The 20,811-nt window shown below is 44.9% G+C and overlaps 1 protein-coding gene across 1 annotated transcript in view; it reads right to left on the bottom strand.

Moving 5' to 3' along the window:
- Window positions 1-20,811, bottom strand: part of LOC144224401 (aryl hydrocarbon receptor-like) — a 60,480-nt gene that overhangs the window by 19,268 nt on the left and 20,401 nt on the right. Inside the window, exons 5-11 of the mRNA XM_077755353.1 lie at window positions 10,390-10,479; window positions 5,494-5,589; window positions 5,249-5,264; window positions 2,170-2,312; window positions 1,347-1,549; window positions 352-461; window positions 114-255 (exon numbers count right to left, since the gene is read on the bottom strand). Coding sequence (XP_077611479.1) covers window positions 114-255; window positions 352-461; window positions 1,347-1,549; window positions 2,170-2,312; window positions 5,249-5,264; window positions 5,494-5,589; window positions 10,390-10,479 — 800 coding nt within the window. The remainder of the gene's footprint in view (window positions 1-113; window positions 256-351; window positions 462-1,346; window positions 1,550-2,169; window positions 2,313-5,248; window positions 5,265-5,493; window positions 5,590-10,389; window positions 10,480-20,811) is intronic.

Here is a 20,811-nt window from a genome sequence, read left to right as displayed (position 1 = left end):
CGTCAGCCCCCCCGCCCGCCGCCCCGGCCCGCACTCACGTCAGGGCCCGCACTCACGTCAGGGCCCGCACTCACGTCAGGGCCCCCCCGCCCGCCGCCCCGGCCCGCACTCACGTCAGGGCCCGCTGCCGGGCCACGATGCAGTGGGGCTGGCCGCCGCGGAAGACCAGGCGCGCGTTGGACTGCACCCACAGCCAGCCGGCCTGCTTGGTGAGCAGGCGGAACACCGTGAGGCCGCTCTCGCCCGTCCTCATCACTGCGGAGAGAGCCGCGCTCGCGTCACCTGCCCGCCCTTGGAACCCTCGGCGGCAGCGGGGCGGGGTTGGGCCCCCAGGGCGCCTCCCGAACTCACTGCGCACGTGATTCTCGGCGCAGTGCATCATGTCTGCCGCGTGGATGAACTGGTAGCCCGATCCTTTCCTGCAGAGTTCGCTGTCGGTGTAACCCAGGACCACTTTGCCTCTGTGCAGAGGAGACACCGCACTCCCTTATGTTACAGCCTTGCTGCCCGTCCCTCAAGCTCCTCACAGTTCTCCTTTGCAGGCCCTTTTGCTTTGTGCCCACCCACCGAAGCGCCCAGGAGCAGTCTTCCTCAGGACACCCCAGGTCCGGCAGGGGCACTTCTGCCACACGGCTGGAGCAGGACCTTTAAGAGGCTCCTCGCTGACAAGATTGTCTCGGACACTTCTAGCACACTTGTAGTCCGGAATGCTGTTTAAGCCTGTGCTTGCTTGCCTGCGCTGTGGAACAGGGGTCTGTACCTAAAATGACGCATGTGGGACAACTAGTGAACTTTTAAGAAGTCCCACAGCTTTCATCAAAGGGCTCTGTGACCCCCCAGCATGCCAAGGACCAGTCTTTGAGTGAGACATAAAATGTGCATATTATAGTAGTAACAATACATTCAATCACTTGTCCCTAAACCAGTGCTTTCTAGAATGTATTCTAAGGGGCATGTTAATTGATTTCCCCAAGAAAGGTTCAATGGTCAAAATTTGGGAAAAGTTGGGTCAAACCCAACTAAATCAGATTTTTCATAATGGACTTCTTGGGGGTTCACGATAATTAGTTACTAGAAGTCTCTGAGAGGGAGAAAAGTATCACTAAGGATTTGCTATCTGCATCACAGTTACCTAAGCCCCATATTCCTACACGGAAGGTTTGAAACATTGCCCCCATAAGCAGCATCTTTTTAACTAACATCACAGAACCTGTTTGGACAGGATTGGCCAATTCTTGGCTTGTCCTTGGCTTGCCTTTGGTTCTAGACTCAGGATTTGGCCCATAACTAGTCTTGGAGCACTCTTGGTTCTCTAGGAGTCATGATTTCTGGTCAGAGGGATGTACCTGGAATCACAGGCGATCGGTGTGAAATCCAGTTTGTGTTTTGTTTGGAAAAGAAATGTTTTGTTTTGGAGCTCCAGGATGGTGAGTGGCTGGCGAGGTGTTGCAATGGCAAACAAGGTGAGTTGAGGAGACACGACGTTGCCATCTTCCGACCTATTGTTCTGCCCAGGGAGGAATTTAAGACGGCCATGGAAGTTCAACTCCTAGAAAAAGCAGACCCCAAATGTAATGAGAAAAGAGAAGCAGATGTTAAGTAGCTACAACAGTTGATATGACTTTCCCTTTATGGCACTCAGGGTCCAGTCTCCTCCTTGTAGTTGAACAGGTAGGACTCCTCAGTATAGGTTTGTGCAGGCTTGGAGCCTTCTTGTTCTGCTCTGCCCATCTGGCCCCAATCATCTTTCATGGCTTGTGCATCCTCCCTTAGGCCCTTGACCCATACAGCCTTTTTCACAGAGCTACAGAATTGATTGAGCTGTTAGAGGGTATACAATTCCAGGAATTGATAGGCACTTTTAGCTGATTTGGGGGGTGGTGACAGAGGAGTGTATTAACATCCTGAGTTCACCAGGGATTTCAACTTAGGACTGTACTATAGGTAACAGGTATAACTAAATACCAAGTAAACATCTCCCATATCTTAACCAGGCAGAAAAAGGTTCAAAAGACAACCTGGTATTCTGAAATGTCAGTGAACTGAAGGCCAGGTGGCCTTTCCTGGGATGGTGAGGAAGCCTGGCTCACCCCTTGGCCAGTGTTCCATCTGAGCAGAACCATGCACTGTTGTAGGAAGTTCCTGAGCCTGTAAGGATAGTATGATTACCAGAAACCCGGAAGAGTTGTCCAGCAGGCAGCGGAACCGACAGACAAAACTCCTTTCCAGATAGGTGGGGTCCTCCAAGGGCTGATGGTGCAGGCTGTCAGTGGGGGTGCCGCTAAGTGAGAGAAAGTTTTCTCCAGGCAGAGCTGGGAAGACAGACAGATGAGGAAGCTCTACCAGAAGTACTCTTTATCAGAGAATCAAAATACCTATAGTTTTGGAAGAAGCTGGGGGGTGGAGAGTATGTGGGGTCACAAGCCTTGTGGCCCAGTGAACCTTGGCCTTGTCTGATAGGATGACCTTGATTAGTCACTCAAGCTGGCTTTCTCATTCATCAGATGATACCAGTATCTTTCCTGCTTCCATGCCTTACAGTGTCATGAGGATCAGGTTAAAAATTAGATGATGTACATAACATATATATCCAGGAATCCTATTTGCTGTACTGTTGAAATACACCTTGGAACCAACCAAGTCTCATCACTTCTGCCTCCGTTGTGCTGGCCAGCCTCTCATTATCAGATGGGCAGACCATCTAGGTTGAGAACAGCATGGACCCTGAACCCAGATGGGTTGTGTGAACCCGGGCAAGTTATTTAACATCTCCGTTGGCCCAAGTTTTCTTATCTGACTTTAAATGACGGTATTATGAGAACTACATTTACATATGTAAAGCACTTGGAATAGTGCCTGACACACTGTAACCTCTATATAAATTGGCTGTTACTCTCATTTTTTTCTTTCCTTGTTTTAACTTTGCCATAGCCTTCTACCTGGTGTCCCTGCTTCCACCCCTGCACCTTTAGTCTGTCCTCCACTCAGTAGCCAGAGTGACTTTAAAATATAGGTCAGCTCATGTCAACTTTCTGTTTAGAACTCTCCAGTGGCTTCCTACTTCAAAGTCTATAGCAGCCTGCATGGTCTATCTGATTTCCCTCCTGCACCCTTTTCCCAAGCAGTCACCTGCCAGTTTCCCATTCACTCTCTGTGCCCTTCTCAGTGGCCTCCTTGCCATTCCTCATCTATGCTAAGTGCACTTCTGCCTCAGGGACTTTGCACTCTTGCTGTTTCTTGCACCTGCACTGCCCTCCTCCATTTATCCATAAAAAAAGGAGGCCACTTTCACTTGTTTTGGAGTGCTGGTTCAGCTTGCTCTCTTCCAGGTCACTGGGGTTTGTACCCTTTGCAAAGGATAATAAAGGAAAAACCAAAGTGCTGGGTTAAATACAAAAGTACCATGAAGCTTCATTAGAAAGTCGAAGATGCAAAAACCAAATTTGTTAACTTCGGCTGTAATTCTCCACCTGACAAGTCTGATTATAGTTGTGCTAGTGGTTTTCCCTTTGTCACATAAAAATTGATTTGTCTGGACTTTATTTTCCTGCAGAATAAGAGTGTAGCAGGCTAAGGAGGAACAAAAGCAGGTTTATGATCTGATAAATTTTACTACTTTTGTAATCTCCTTTAATAAAACCCCTAGCACAGTGCCCGGCACATGGTACACCCTCAATAAATGTTAGAACATATACACACATGTATAAAGCACACATTAACTTGAAACTGGATTAGTTGGGTGGTCTTCAGATGATTTTCTGCCATTTTTATAGCACTGAATTAAAATGTTACTTGTATTTTGAAAAAATTGTCATGCACATATTTATAAATATGTAGGTAGACTGCTATATGGCTTCTGCTACTACAGGGGTATAAGGGTATAAAAGGTATTTAAAAACATGAAATTATATGCAGAATTCCAGAGTATCCACTGTTAAGGACATAATTCAGACTTGATGGTGTCAGGCAGTATACAAAAGTCTGAACTTCACACTTCTGTTCCTTTCTCTTTTGACCCCAGCCAGTCAACATGGACGGTGTGGAAACACAGATCCCGCACAGAGGTGCAAAGCTCAATGCTGGGGACAAGGTTCCTCCCTTCAATGAGCTGATAATCTTATGGGAAAGAAAAAAAGTGAAGTCCTATTTTGTGATAAGTAACTTTATTCTGCTGGATTTATGGTTAGTTAAGGCAGAGTCTTGTGCAGAATGTCTGAAGTGGGAGCAGGCTTTGAAGACAGATGGACTAAGATCACAGCAGCCAAAGCTGAATTGAGTTAAAGCTGTGTCTTATAAAGTTATACAACCATATATTATAGTCAGTCTTGTACTGTTATTCTTGCTTAATATTTTTGGTTATCTACAAAAAGGATATCATTAGTGTGCATTGGCACATGGATTTATTAATTTTTTCTAGTTGAAACCTGGTTTTTATTTTTTTTTTAATGTTTTATTTATTTCTGAGAAAGAGAGACAACATGAGCAGGGGAGGGTCATAGAGGGAGGGAGACACAGAATCTGAAACAGGCTCCAGGCTCTGAGCTAGCTGTCAGCACAGAGCCCAACACGGGGCTCAAACCCACAAACCACGAGATCATGACCTGAGCCGAAGTCGGCCACCCAACCGACTGAGCCACCCAGGCTCCCCTTGATTATTTTTTTCTAACCATCCTTCACAACAAAACAGGGAAGAGTCTTTCTTTGCATCCTCTGTGGATGCATTAAATGTACTCTAAATCCTTGGAGAGGGGTCCTGTATCTGGATTTACAAAATAGCATTTACTTGTAAATGACAATATTGTCTTTTGCCTATGGTATCCTGCCAGTTGCCAGAGTAACACATTATGGCCATAATGGCCACCTACCTTGTATACCTACTAGATACATAAATATGAATCCCTGCCACCTTGATCATTGTTCAGATGATGCACCTGCCTGGGCAAGCAGGATATTTCCTCCAGCATGAGTCTTATCACTCACCATTTGGATCCATCTGGGCAAGCATCACTCTCCTCATCTGAACATTCATTTGTTCAGCAGCTAATGTTTACTTTGTCTCATACACTGTTCTAGGCACTGGGAATACATCAGCGAACAAGAAACAAGATCATCAAAACTCCCTCCCTGTATCCTACTGGTAGTAAAATCAACAGGTTCTCATCCCTTATACATATTTTCCACTTCCTAGGAGGATCGGATGAGGTCACAGATATGAGAGGGTCTGAAAGATGCAGTGTCCTGTGCTGACACACAGTACCTGATTCCTGATTGCAGCCCTTCCTCCTCTCTTCCCCTCACATACCTGGGACTTAGTGAGTGCTCAATCAGTGCTTAATGAAGTACACATCTGAGCTGAGAAAGCCTGACTTCCTTGTCTAATTTCTTCCTCATGGACTATAAGGGTTAAAACATGTACAGGATTGATTTTTCATTTTGCCCTCCCTCCCCCCACCATGACTTACAGTGGGCATCCTGCTCCCCCTCTCTGTTGACAGGTGCTGCATCTGGAGGCCAGAGAAATTGGCTCTGGAACATGGCTCTATCCTCCTTGTGGATCAGCTCGAACACACTTTGATAGATGACATCTGACTGCAAAGACCAAGCGGCAGTGTCACACTCCAGGGGATGCTTCTGTCTTCCTGAGGCCAGGTATGACCTGCTTCCCTCCAGTGTCCCCAAGTCATGCCTGGCACCTCTGACCCTTCCAGGAGCCCTGGACTCCCCTATTCTTGTCCCTCCCCATCCTGGGGCTGGCTGGTGCGCACCGTTCCTGTTTCCCTCCTCTGGTTTTGCACAGCCATCTTCTCAGGCTGCTGCTGTCCCCAGACCCAGAAAGCATCATGAGGTGGGCACTCCCATGGTGTTGGAGGCCATGACTGTATTGTGTCTTGAAAAGAGTGGCAGTGCTTGGGGCCAAGGGAAAAATGATTGCCCAGCAGACAAGTCACAAATCATTAGCAGGGAAATATCTGAGGTGGGGACACCCTTTGGAAGCGCCTGAATAGTCCTGGAGAATTGGTTTAAAGCTCTATGGAAGGAGAATGTTGGGTTTCCCCAGAAGTCAGTTATAAGATCTTCTGGATAACAAAATTAAACTGGATTAGAACAAAAATCTCATTTCTAGGGAGAGCCGAGTTTGCTCTGTCATTTCTTGAAGGAGAGGAGTGAATATAAATGCTAATGTAAACTCCAAAGAAACTGGCTCAGGGACACCGGGAGGGGCGGGATTCAGTTGGTTGAGTGTTTGACTCTTGATTTCAGCTCAGGCCATGCTCTCACAGTTGTGGGATGATCTGAGCCCCGCGTTGGGCTCCATGCTGAATGTGAAGCCTGCCTGGGATTCTCTCTCTTTCTCTGCCCCTCTCCTGCTTGTTCTCTATCTCAAAATAAATAAGTAAACATTAAAAAAAGGAAATGGGATTGGCAACGTAGTGACTTGAATATGAACAAAATTTCAGATATCCTATCCTGATACAGATTTTGCTGATATTTTACACATAAAGAGAATGTTAAATTGTCTTCAGGCCAGTTTGCCTTGAGAAATCTTACTGTATTCCTTGTAAATCAAGCAGGTTTAATTTTAAAAATGCAATGAGAGAGGCACCTGGGTGGCTCAGTCGGTTAAGCATCCAACTTCAGCTCAGATCATGATTTCACGGTTCATGGGTTTGAGCCCCACATCAGGCTCTGTGCTGGAGGCTCAAGGCCTGGAGCTGCTTCAGATTCTGTGTCTCTGTCTCTCTGCCCCTCCCCCACTCGTTCTCTCTCTCTCTCTCTCTCTCTCTCTCTCTCTCTTTCTCTGTTTCTGTCTCTATCTTGCTCTCTCAAAAATAAATATTAAAAATTTTTTAAATTTAATGAGTATCTCTACTGTTGCCTGTAGTCAATAATTTATTAAGTTATGTTTTATTTGAGTATAGTTTGGGATTCTTCTTGATCTCCTGAGAAGAATTAGGTGCAGCTGAAAGTTGTCTGTCAGCACTAAAAGGTTTTGCTGGCCCAAATTCTACCCCAAATAAGTTATTCTTCCTTAGTCTTCCCCTACATCCCTGAACCCATACACAGCATGATCTTTAGGAACCTGCTGTATATAACCATTTTCTGCACTAAGTTCAGGGAAAATGAATTTTTCAGGAGCATATCCATCCCAGTACATGGCATGGTGATAAATATTTACAAGGGTCTGATTTAACCTATGAAAGGACAAAGACATTGTACGGGCCTCCAGGCTGGAAGGAGGTGAAGGGCCAGTGACATGAAGACCGGAAGGGAAATAGCAGAGATGGCAGCATGGGGGCTGAGGCCAAGGGAGGCAGGCTTCCAGGGGACCACCAGGGCGAGACAGAGCGGAGCGTGGAGGAATGCACCAGTGCTCCGGCTGCCCAGCACCCAGCCCGCCTGTGCTCTCTGCTTCTACCTGGCTGAACCATAAAAGCCATACACAGCACTGGTGTGGGAGAGCTGTGCACAGAGGCAGAGGCCGCAGACGTTTCTCCTGTTCACCCACGTTGCTGTCATTCTGTCTGCAGCTCTGTTCACTGCCCCTGGAGGTTCTGAAGTGGAAAGGGATGGCAGCAGGGCAGCACCACTTCCCCTGACCTCACTGCCCAGAGAAACCCTTTGCATTTCTGATATGAAGGGCTTTAGCCAAGTTTATTATTTTTCTTTCTTTTGGAGGCTCTTTTTATAAGGGTCCTTGTCTCTCCCTCACGACACGTTTGTTCTCAGCAAGGGCAAGGAGGCAGAAAGTGCAGTGCTGACGGTGTGGGTGTGGCAAGCGCTCCAGCCTCAGGTCTGTCTGTGACAAAAAACTCCTTCTCAGATTCTCAGCTGAAAGCCAAATACAGCATAATGGTACTGACATTTTTTCTAAAGGAAGGTGGAAAGACTGTGAAACTTCTCAGCAAGTTTCTTTTCATCACAAGAGAGAGGTAAAGTCCAGAGCTGGGGTGGTGTATGCTGCGCACTCCATGAGTGCAAGGTGTGCGTGGGCATGTGTGAGGAGTGAAGATGGGGGGATTTTAAGTCTTCCTGTTGCCTTGAATTGAGAAAACCTTATGTTGCTATGGCAATTTATGAACCTCTTACACTGCATGGTGCTCTTGGTGAACAATGCACTTGCTCAGGCACTGCTGGTTTTCAGTCTGCACAGCAGCTGTGTGGAGCATGGAACGTCTTCCCTCAGCACCAGCCGTGAAAATGCCCTTCAGGTCTCCAGCCGCAGGGAGGGTAACTGAGATGCGTCCCAGCTGCTTCCCACTAAGATCCACTTGGGCAGCAACTGTAAGGCAGGCTTACTCTTGCGAGACGGGACTTCTCTGATGGGCAACTTGGCCTTGAGGGCTCCCCTTTGGCCTGTTCAGCTTCCTTAGAGCTGTACATTTGGCTAATTCTCCTTCCCAGCATCAGTTCAGAATTTTCAGAACATACAATTTTTACACCGTGGCAGGAGCCGCAGGAAAAGGAACAAACTTTTCCTGGGACAAACTAAGTGCTGGGATGGCTCTTAGAGGCTTGAAAAAGCCAGTGGTCAATAAGGGGGCAATAGTGGAGTTGTCCTGGCAGATGGCAGAGAAAGGGGCAAGAAAGGCCAAGGGAAATGGGTGTACTGGAATGAATGCAATTCATTAGTTCAGAAGACCCACCAGAGACTGCATAGCATGGGAGGGCCCAGGGAAATACCACACACCAAGGCTACCAGGAGTGCACTACACTAAGAAATTTGGTGGTAAGGTGACTGTTCTTTTCAAATTAGGGCTGATGGTAGGAGGGGAAGACACTGGGCTGGGCTAATGAATGTTCATTGGGATGATGGAGCCCTGAAGTAAGAGAGGCCAGATGGCACCAATTACTGACCAGAAGACAGTAAGCTTCAATTACAGTGATGGCAAGCAAGGTAGAAATAACCAAGGGGGTTGGACCAAGGGAGTTGTGGAGATGGTTAATAGAGGATGGCATCCCGAGGGGCAAAAGAGATGAGCTCCCAACAATGATGCTGCTTAACATCTACAATTAAAGGCAACAGTGGAGGGTCAGTAGGCTAAGGGCTATTACCTTGAAAAGTGACAATCCTTTGCTCAGTTTCTGGACCTGAGACAAATTTCAGATCTGAAATCCACTGGCTAAAGAGGGGGTATGGTCCCTAGGAGGAAGGGCCCTTCAATACCGTGGTAACATATTTACTCAAGATACTCAAGACATTGACCATACCTTCTATCCAACAGCACCACTTTCCAGGACCTCCCTGAGATATGATACTGCCTGTGATTTACTCTCTTGACTGGAGTTGGGTTAGGGGTAGTTTCGGGGCTTTCCCCTTGGCCTTTTCTATTTTGTTATCTGGGTCCAAGGACCCAGTCTCAGGGTTACGCCAGCTGTCAGCTAGATTGATTCCAATTACATGCTTAGGGAATGGGTAAATGACCACTGGGTGGGTCCTGGCACTTTGTGGCTTTGCTGTGAGCCAGACTTTAGCTGGCACTTCATGTATTATTTGGCCCTCATAGACCTTCACCCTGATGTGAGGACCATGATGGCACTGGATACCTGGACTCAGACCTCTCAGGAGTGAAGGTTTACACCACACCCCCAGCTAAGCCATCAAGATGTGCTGAGGTGATGGCTAAGGGTGAGCTGAATTCAGAATGGAGAGCAGAGGAGTGCCAGGTGCTACTCTGAGACCAGCTGAAGTTTGTCCCACTCACCTCTTTTTTGAGGTTTCCCCAGGGAGAGGCTCATGGGAACAAACGAGGATTTACTCCCCAAACCCTGGTGGAGGAGTAGACTTGTGCAGCACAAAAAGTGGGTGTGATGGCCATGATAATAGGCCTCTTAGATTTCTGACTGAGGTTCATGTAAGGTTGCCCCTCTTTGATGTACCACTTGTTTGTTTTGGGGCCACAATTCCTACAGATTGCCCCTAGCCATAACTGAACATGGTAGGCACACCAATGCAGGCCTGTTCCTGAGAGAAGAGGAGCTTGTCTGCCAGGTGACTTTGGACTGAGGATGTCTCATTGGCCGTGAACTGCAGTAGAAGACCCTTCCACCCACCCCCATTCCTGGTCTCTTGCCCAAGGGCCAGACCTGCTTTCCCCAACCCCTGCTCCCTCTTGGGTGCTCCCAGGATTTTCTCCTGAGGAATCTCTTGCTCATCTCATCCTGCCTTGGCATCTGCTCTTCAGAGGATCTGGGCTACCATGCCCTCCACTGGAGGAAAAAGCCAGTGCCCTTGGAAGGCTCAAAGATGTATGATATACATGTGTGGGATTGAGATGGAGACCCAGGTATTCAAAATTCCATTACATCCCCATGTAGACAAGCATTACATGGCCATGTCTCACCCCCTAGATTTGCCAAACTCTTCAACTGAAAAACAAAACCACTCACCTGATGAAATCCCAAGTAGTCCTGCACTGTAGGAGAGACATAGAAAACATAGCCATCCTCTGTAACTGCCATGAGGAAGCCGTTGAGGGCCTGGGGAGGGGCAGAGAAGAGTTAGTTCAGATTTCTCCTCATTCCTGTCTTGTGGAGCTTCCCAGGGCTGGCATCAGGGTTGTTAGGTGTTTCTGTGAGCTTCCTTTTTGTGTGATGTGCAACTCATACATACCCTGAATGGTCACTTTTAAAGCAGGGCCTAGGATATCTGGTTACAAATATCTGCTCACTCATGCCAGCTCCCAAAGGAAGGTGTGTGTGTGTGTGCGTGTGTGCGTGCACACACGCACACACTCGCACGAGACATCAAAGTAGAGCCAAATTCTAGCTTCAGTCCATTGATAACACTGTGTACTGAACAATTAAACACATACACATACTCATATTCTGTTTTCCCCTCTGCATCTCTGTTGTGGCCCCACCTTTGGTTAAACAAATCCATCCAAGGCTTCTCATCTGAAGGAGATGACAAAACTGCTCCATGTTCTCTATCAGCTGAGGCTGCATGTTGGTCACAGCCCAACAGGTGGCTAAAAAAAGTGCTTATTGATCCTCCAACTCCTTCTGGGAGCCACCCTATTAGAAACTTGCAGAGTTTACATTTTTAACCATTTCCCCAGGGAAATCCTAAGGAGGCATCCAATCTTAGGACATGGTTTTGGTTGTGACTGAGATGCATTTTAATTTTAAGTTTTCAGTTGGAAACATTTTTCTATACTCATGTCAGGGAAACATATACCTGTGGTTTAAAGCCACTCCTCATCCCCAGCATTTCCAGGTAAAAATTACAAGCAAATGCTCATTAGGAAAAACTGTGTTTATTTAGTGGTATTTATTGAACACTCATGTTCCCAAATCTAAGCCCAAGACAAATGTGACAAACAGCCATTGACCTCCAGGAGAAAAGAATTTACACGTGAAACAGGTTCACTGGGGAGCACAGAGAAGAAACAACACAATGCAGTTTGCTGTCCATTTCACAGCAAGAGGTAGGGGCATATGGGGTCCAGAGTTCACAGGGGAAGGTGGGATCTGGGCCCTAGCAAGGAGCCAGAACTTGGGCTCAGGACTGTAGGTGGTTTAGCTTGAAGGAAAAGAGCATTCCTGGGATGGGGTGTTGGGGGGAGGCAGGATGTATGTGCCAAGTTTAAGATGCTAAGTGACTTCCATGTACTGAGCATAGAAGAAGGTGTAAAAAGTTAATTATCACAGTTTTTTCAGAAGTTATTACTGGTGGTGTGATTTTTGCTGATCTTTATAATTTTTAAATATGAATAAGCTCATTTTTTAAGAAAATGAAGGCAGTACTGTGAGCTTGTGGATAGGAGGAGATGTGTTTGGGAGTGGCACTAACCTTGTCTGGTGGGAATAATCAGGACTTCACAACATTCCACTGAAGAGCCTGAAATGAAGTCCTCCATTAAGAGCAACCTCAGGCTGCACGTAGCCCCAGTTCCAGGAAAAGCTTCAGCTGAAGCCACCCTCAGACCACCCTTGGATCAGCCAATCAAAAGAAATGTGTAACATTCCTGTGGTCTGAGTCAGGGCTGGGAACTGCAGGTAGTTACTCTGTACAAACTAGCCAATCACTCACTGCTTGCCTAAACCCCAGGTAGGCCCTTTGAGCTCACCTTATAATTGGTCATTTTCAAAAGATTCTCAAAGGTCATAATTGGGTCCCACCAAAAGTAACGGACGCCTCACGGATACTGAATGGTCGAAACTATAACCATGGGTGTTGTACAATTATGATTGGTGCTTATGTTATGATGCAAAACGTACAACGTGTACACTGTAACACCCCCATCCCTTACCCCATAAAAACCCTGCTCGCCATTGTTCGAGGGTTCTCCTTGCTGCTGCTGCGCCTGTAGACGGGTGAGCCCCTGCTCGAGCTTGTAATAAAGACCCTTATGTACTTGCATCGGTGACGGCTCCTTAGGGGTCTCAGGGGACGCACGATTTGGGCACAACACCGCCTCCAAATATCCCATTTTACCTGCTGTCTGGTCCCCAATGTGGGGACTATGAGAACCCTGCACACCTTGGGAAGAGGTGATTTAGCAAAAAGATAGAGGACTCTACCTGACATTTGTGTTTCAAAGGCTAAGTTCTCAGGCATCAACAAAGGAAAGACTTCATGGATCATTCAAGACAAGAGCCTGGCCAGTGCTGGATGACGGGCCATCAGCACAGCTCCCTGCCCATGAGACTTGAGAAGGGTCTCCAGTCTATGTGAGTAAAGATTCAAGAGAGAGAAGTGAAGAGAGTTTATATGCTGAGAGGTCCCTGAGAAAGCTCAGGAGGGTGGGCATGAGAGCTGTTCTCCCCAATGGAGGATGGCAGAAACCCCAGATTGATGTGAGGTTTGAGGGGCTTTATAGAAAATATTTTTATGTCTCTGCACCCTTAGGGGTTCTGAGGACATCTTACTGAGACCTGGGAGCATGGGGTCATCCTGGGTTGTAAAACTGTAGACAGTGGTCTTATTGTTACCCTAGAAAGGTTTATTTACATTGCAAATGGTTAGAATAATAATTCAGGATCCTTTCCAAGGGGTTTCTCCTTCTTTTCAGGAGGGGAGGGGAACAGCTTGTGTTTAAATGCCTAAATCAGTATTTTTGCATTTCTTGCCCATAATACAGGCTCAAAAGAGTAGGATAACTTCCACTTTTATCTCACAGCCTAAGGGCAAGGAATGGGGACTCAAGGGAACTACATGATGATTATTTGCTTGTAAGTAAATAACAGTTCATCTATTCTGCTCCAGAAACCTCATGTATGCATTCGGGATTGTGGAAATAAATGAACACCAACCAAATGAGAAAAGCAGAGGCTATTTATTTAGAGCTTGCTAGAGCAAGGGAGTCAGCCTTGGTCACTTGAGTTTTAGCAGGGATTCAAAGGCAGACAGAGGAGTAGGAAAGCTTCATAGTGGAGAAAAGGGATGGTTTCAGATGGGACCTGTTTGGAGGCTGTGGGCATGGGGAGGCTGGAGATGGCTAACTAGAGGCAGGACCTACTATGTGACTGGTTAGGGGAGCATATTGGCTTTCTCTCATTGGTTGTAAGTTAGAAAGAGAATAATTAGGGAAGCTGTCAGTTATTCACCAAGTCCTTACCATTCTGGCCTGATAGTTACAGAAGTCACTGTCCTACTTCCTGACTGATATAAGAGATAGCAGTCTGGTTTTCTAGAAGTCTGACTTAACGCAGGCTTGCTTCTGGGATAAATGTTTATTGTAGACAAGGGTTTGGTTTCCTGGGAAGGCTGCTGCAGGTTGTGAGTCACAGTTCTATTTTTATATATGGCCTGGCCATTGTCTGTTTGTATATTCAGTCTTCTAGGATAAGTGTAATAGAGTTAATAAAAGATTAACAGTCTCTTCCTGGGTAAGATCTAAGAAGTGATTATTTGGTGAGTCTAGCCAGAAGATGCCTGTGATCTGTCACAGTGTTTTCTCAGGCCAGAGTGGGTAGGAGAGCATAATTATCCTGAACCTTGAGGAGACTAGTGGTCAGGAATAAGGAAGCCAGAAGGGACTGCATGGATGCATGTCCAGAGAACAGTAGGGAACAGGAGCCCCTCAGAAGTTGCCAGCATAGACAACTTTGATCAGAATCCTTCCCTCCCTGAAACTTTAACACCATGCACTTAGATCAACTTCAAGAAAGACAATAGGGAATTCAAGATCTGACAAAGGCTTAAAGTATTAAGTTTTAGAAAAACAGAGGAAGTATGCTTCTTGCACACCTCAGTTTGTAGTCTGAGATGGTCACTCACACTCATAATGATGATGATGATGATGATGGTGATAATGATGACGACGATAGTAATAACAATGCTGCTGGAGAAAATCACATTTTCCTTTCTCCTTATTACAGTGTTATTATATAATCATATCTATCATTGTTTTGGTTACTTTCCACCTACTCTCAAACTCTTTGCTCTTCTCATGATTCATGGAGCTCAAGTGGGAAAATTATAAACCTCTTATAAGTCAACTTTCTGCCTCCTCTATGTCTACACCCTCACTTTTCCCCCCTCTACATTCATGACCATGAATCTTTTTTTTTTCACAAATAGTTTATTGTCAAGTTGGTTTCCATAGAACACCCAGTGTTCATCCCCACAAGTGCCCTCCTCCATGCCCATCTCCCCCCTCCCCCCCACACCCATCAGTCCTCAGTTTGTTCTCAGCATTCAAGAGTCTCTCATGGTTTGCCTCTCTCCCTCTCCCCCACTATTTCCCCCCTTTTTCTCCCCCATGGTCCTCCGTTAAGTTCCTCCTAATCCTCCTATACATGCAAACATATGGTATTTGTCCTTCTCTGCCTGACTTATTTCGCTCAGCATAACACCCTCACAGTCATGACCATGAGTCTTAAATGGCCCCTGATGCTACTTAAAAATCCTGTTATGTTCCCTGTTCCATTTACTCTTTCATTCTCATAGGTGACTATTCCACACCTTTCCTGTCTTCTCAAATCTGCAACACCCCCTTCCCTGTCTCACTCTCTGCCTTGCTTCCTATTGCACTGAAAAAGCAGTCAGAAGAAAATGATAAGCTCCCACCACCTCTTCCTATTTTTTTTTTGGGTCCATAGATTTTGCATTCCCCCTTGTTTCGGTGGGCAAACTCTTCATCATCTAAGACAAGCCCAACCTTTCCACACACTGGTACACTAGATCTTACCCCACACTCTCAGACATTTCTAAACAATGCAAAAATATGTCCTAATACTCTATTATTTCTATGAATTGAGAAAAGGAAATTCAAACAGTTAAGCAGTTCTTACATAGGAGGTCTGAAGAATGCAGATTATAAATCTGGTATTTGAAAATAACTCTAGATGCCAGAGACACCACCACAAGCATGAATCCCACAAAGGACACGATGACTCTAAACCTATACTTTTCAATAATAACACTGAATGTAAATGGGCTGAATGCTCCAATCAAAAGACATAGGGTAGCAGAATGGATAAAAAAACAAAATCCATCTATTTGCTGTCTACAAGAAACTCATTTTAGACTGGAGGACACCTTCAGGTTGAAAGTAAGGGGATGGAGAAATATATATCATGCTACTGGAAGTAAAAAAAAAAAAAAAGCTGGAGTAGCTATCCTTATATCAGACAAACTGGACTTTAAAGTAAAGACAGTAACAAGGGATGAAGAAGGGCATTATATAATAATTAAAGGGTCTATCCATCAGGAGGAGCTAACAATTATAAATGTCTACACATCAAATATGGGAGCACCTAAATATATAAAACAATCACAAACAGAAACACTCTTATGAAGAACAATGTGCTAATAGCAGGAGACGTTAATACTCCACTTACAGCAGTGGATAGATCAACTAGACAGGAAATCACTAAGGACACAATGGACTTGAATGACACTTTGGACCAATTGGATTTGACAGATATATTTAGAACTCTATATCCTGAGGCCATGGAATTCACTTTCTTCTCAAGTGCACATGGTACATTCTCCAAAATAGATCACATACTGGGACATAAAGCAGCCCTCAATATATACAAAGAATTGAGATCATACCATGCACACTCAGATCACAATGCTACGAAACTCGAAATCAATCACAGGAAGAAGTCTGGAAAACCTCCAAAAACATGGAGATTAAAGAACACCCTACTAAAGAAGAATGAGCCAATCAGGTAATTAGAGAAGAAATTTAAAAATATATGAAAACAAATGAAAATGAAAATATAACAATCCGAACTCTATTGGATGTGGCAAAGGCAGTCCTAAGAGGAAAGTACACTGCACTCCAGGCCTATTTCAAGAAATTAGAAAAAGCTCAAGTGCAAAATCTAACAGCAAACCTAAAGGAACTAGAGGGAGAGCATCAAGAGCACCCCAAACACAGTAGGAGAAGAGAAATGATAAAAATCAGGGCAGATATAAACAATATAGAAACCAAAGAAACAGTTGAACAGATCAATGAAACCAAGAGTTAGTTTTTTGAAATAAATAAACAAAATTAACAAACCTCTAGCCAGGCTTCTCAAAAAGAAAAGAGAGAGCACTCAAATAGACAAAATCGTGAATGAAAATGGACTGATTACAACCAACCCCACAGAAATACAAGCAATTATCAGGGAATACTATGAAAAATTATATGCCAACAAATTGGACAACTTAGAAGAAATGGACAAATTCCTAAACACACACTCACTACCAAAATTAACATGGGAAGAGATAGAAAACCTGAACAGACCCATAACAAGTGAGGAAATCGAATCAGTTATCAAAAATCTCCCAACAAATAAGAGCCCTGGGCCAGATGGCTTCCCTGGGGAATTCTACCAGACATTTAAAACAGAATTAATACCCATTCTTCTCAAACTATTCCAAAAAATAGAAATCGAAGGAAAACTTCTGACTCATTCCTCAAAGCCAGCATCACTTTGATTCCCAAGCCAGACACAGACCCAGCGAAAAAAAAAGAGAACTACAGGCCAATAACCATGATGAATACAGATGCAACAATCCTCAATAAGATACTTGCAAATCGAATCCAACAGCACATTAAAAGAATTATCCACCAAGATCAAGTGGGATTCATTCCTGGGTTACAGAGCTGGTTCAATATTCGCAAATCAATCATCAATCCCATCAACAAAAGAAAAGATAAAAATCATATGATCCTGTCAATAGATGCAAAAACAGCATTTGACAGAATACAGCGTCCCTTATTAATAAAGACTCTCAGAAAGTCGGGATAGAAGGAACTTATTTAAACATCATAAAAGCCATCTATGAAAAGCCCTCAGTTAACATCATCCTCAACAGGGAAAACCAGAGCTTTCCCCCTGAGATCAGGAACACGACAGGGATGTTCACTCTCACCACTGTTGTTGAACATAGTGTTGAACATAGCAACATGGATAGAACTTGAGGGTGTTATGCTGAGTGAAATAACTCAGGCAGAGAAGGACAGATACCATATGTTTACACGTATAGGAGGATTAGGGGGAACTTAACAGAGGACCGTGGGGGAGAAGAAGGGGAAAAATAGTGGGGGAGAGGGAGAGAGGCAAACCATGAGAGACTCTTGAGTGCCGAAAACAAACTGAGGGCTAATGGGGGTGGGGGGGAGGCGAAGGGGGTGATGGGCATGGAGGAGGGCACTTGTGGGGATGAGCACTGGTTTTATATGGAAACCAACTTGACAATAAACTTTTTTAAAAAATAGTTTTTTAAAAAATTTTAAAATATTTTTTAAAAAAGAGTCTTCTATGATATTTCTTGCAGGGCTAGTTTATTGGTCACAAACTCCTTTAGTTTTTGTTTGTGAAATTCTTTATCTCTCCTTCTATTCTGAATGGTAGCTTTGCTGGATACAGTATTTTGGGCTGCATATTCTCCCCCTTCTGCACGTTGAATATATCATGCCACCACTTCTTGCCTGCCAAATTTTCGTGGAGAGATCTGCTGCTAACCTTATTGGTCTTCCCTTGTAAGTTTTGGACTTCTTTTGTCTTGCTGCTCTTGGGATTTTTTATTTCTATATTGCAAACTTAACTACAATATGTCTTGGTGTTGGCCTGTTTTTGTTGATTTTGATGGGAGTTCTCTGTGTCTCCTTGGTTTGGATGTCAGTTTCCCTTCCCAGATTAGGAAAGTTTTTAGCTATCATTTTCTTGAATAAACCTTCTTTCCCCTCTTCCGCTCTTCTTCTTCTGGGACTCCTATGATATGATTATTATTAAGTTTGATGGAGTCACTGAGTTCCCGAAGTCTACTTTCATGATCCAGGATTTTTATTTCCCTCATCTTCAGCTTCATTATTTTCCATAATTCTATCTCCTATATCACTTAGTCATTCCTCTACATGCTTCTTTCACCCTTGTAGTCATTACATCCAGTTGGTTTTGGATCTTGGTTATTGTATCTTTCATTTCGGCCTGAGTGGTTTTTAGCTCTTTTATCTCTGCAGTAAGTGTCTCCATGATGTCCTCTGTACTTTTCTCAAGCCCAGATAGTATTCTTATTACTTTTGCTTTACGTTTTGGATCAGGCATATTACTTATATCTGTTTTGATTAGACCCTGGCCATGACCACTTTTTGTTCTTTCTTTTGGAATGAATTCCTCCATCTTGACATTTTGTCTAGCTCTCTGTCTTCTTCTTTGTGTTAGGAAAGTCTGTTATGTTTCCTGCTTCTGAGAGTAATGGCTTTATGAAGAAGGGGTCATATAATTTCTGGGACCTGGTGTTTCAGGAAGTGTCTCTGGTGTGTGCTGGGTACACTCTGCTGCTGTATTCCTCTGGTCAGTCATCTGTAGAGTTTCTCCTTGCCTACAGTGGACAGTGTTGGTATCTTAACCAGAGTGTTGTGAATCTTTACTAGGTGTGCTCTAGTCTGCTTATTAACAGAGACCTGATGCTGTTTCCATTAGAACTGAAGTTTGCATAACTCTCTGGTTGGTAGAGATGGTGTGTGTGCGGGTTTGTGCTGGTATTCTAAGGGAGGGGCGTACTGCACTGGTCATTAGGCACACTTGCCAGAGAAAAGCAGTGTCAGCAGAGTGCAGGGCAGGTGGTACTTGGTGTAAGCAGGTTAGGCACCAAGTGTTGGTGCTGTGCTGTTTACTTAAGTTGGTTTATGCTGAGGTATGGGGGAAGGAAACGGTGCCTGCCATTCCTCTGTCCCTGGAGAGGAGAGTTTGTGCTCACTGCTGTCAGAGAAGCACTTTCAGATAAGTGAATAAATTCCCCTCATGCATTCACAGGCATTTTTCAGATCACTGTTTTCACACACTCTCTTGGTCACTTGCCTTCCTGGAGCAGTGTCATACCTCAGGCTCTATCCTAGCCAGCTCAGCTAACTTTTAAACCTCCAAGCTTCAGGGACCTCGTGTGGCTGGGACCTGTGCTGCCCCTTTGGGGGATGGTCTTGCTGCACTGAGACTGATGCAAGTTTGACCCAGCACGGAAGTTGTGCCAGAGTGCAAGGGTGTGGAATTTGAAGCAAGCAGCCTAAACAGCCAGCCTCCTGGTTAGTTGCCCTTAGCAGGTGTCTCTGAACTTACGCTGAGAGGTGGGGGAAGGAAGTGGCAATCACAGGTTCTTTTGTTCCCGGAGAGGCAGTGCCACTTCTCACAGATATGCTCCAAAAAGAATGAACAGTCTCTTAGGTGCCACTTAGGTGATCCTCAGATTGCGCAGGCTGCCCCAGGGTTGCTTGCCCGCCTGCCTTCTCTCAGGAGTAGGGCAGCGGCCTCAGATCCCTATCCCAGCGAAGCCTGGGGACCTCTGAAACTCCAGCCTTTGAGCCCTGCTGGTTGCAAAGACTCCCAAAATGCATCCCCACTCATTTCCCAGGCCTGTGGTTTTGGGGAAGTGTTCTTGTGCTTATCCACGTGTGCTCCACTCTCTCTAGCCTTTCTCTCTGACCAGGGATCCCTTCCCTCTGCAGCAGCCACTACCTAGTTCTCCCCCAGACCACATCTCCACACTTCCTACTTTCCTCACAGTAGCCTCTTCTCTCCCTCTAGTTGTGCAGTTTGTTCTATCAATTCTAGGTTGATTTCTTGAGTATTCAGAATGATTTGATAGTTAGCGCTCAAGGGAGGAGGCAAGCCCAGGGTCTTCCTACTACACCACCATCTTAGCTCCCCCANCCCGCCACAATTCATTTTATATTGATCTTCTATCCTGCAAACTTGTTTTTAGTTTTATTAGTTTTGTAGTTTTAATTAGTTTTATTAGTTTTATTCTCTAGGTTTTTCTCATACAACATGATGTCGTGTGCAGATTGAGGTAACTTTACTTTTCCCTTTTCTGTAGGAATGACTTTAATTTCCTTTTCATGCCTAATTTCCCTAGGACCTCCAGTACATTGTTGAGTAGAAATGGGAGAACAAACACACTTGTTTCTTTTCCCTGATCTTAGACAACATCTTTAGTCTGCAACTTTATTTTTAAATGTTTATTTATTTTTGAGAGAGAGAGAGCACGAGCAGGGAGGGGCAGACAGAGGGGCACAGAGGATCCAAAGCAGGCTCTGCACTGACAGCAGCTAGCCTGTATTGGGGGTTGAACTCATGAACCGTGAGTTCATGACCTGAACCGAAGTTGGTCGCTAAATCGACTGAGCCACCCAGATGCCCCTTTAGTCTGCAACTTTAAGTATGATGTTTGCTTTGGGTTTCTTTAGTTGTCCTACATCAGGTTGAGAAAGTACTTTTTTAATGGTAAGCATTGTTACATGAAAGAGTATCAGATTTTTCTTAATGCCTTTTCTACATCAACTGATGTTATCATGTGGTTTTTGTCCTGTATTCTATTAATACAGTGTATTTTATTATTAGATTGGCACATGTTAAACCAACTTT

Source organism: Crocuta crocuta, unplaced genomic scaffold (genome assembly GCF_008692635.1).
Source record: "Crocuta crocuta isolate KB4526 unplaced genomic scaffold, BGI_CrCroc_1.0 scaffold675, whole genome shotgun sequence".
Classification (NCBI taxonomy): domain Eukaryota; kingdom Metazoa; phylum Chordata; class Mammalia; order Carnivora; family Hyaenidae; genus Crocuta; species Crocuta crocuta.
This window is presented reverse-complemented; position numbering and strand designations above follow the sequence as displayed.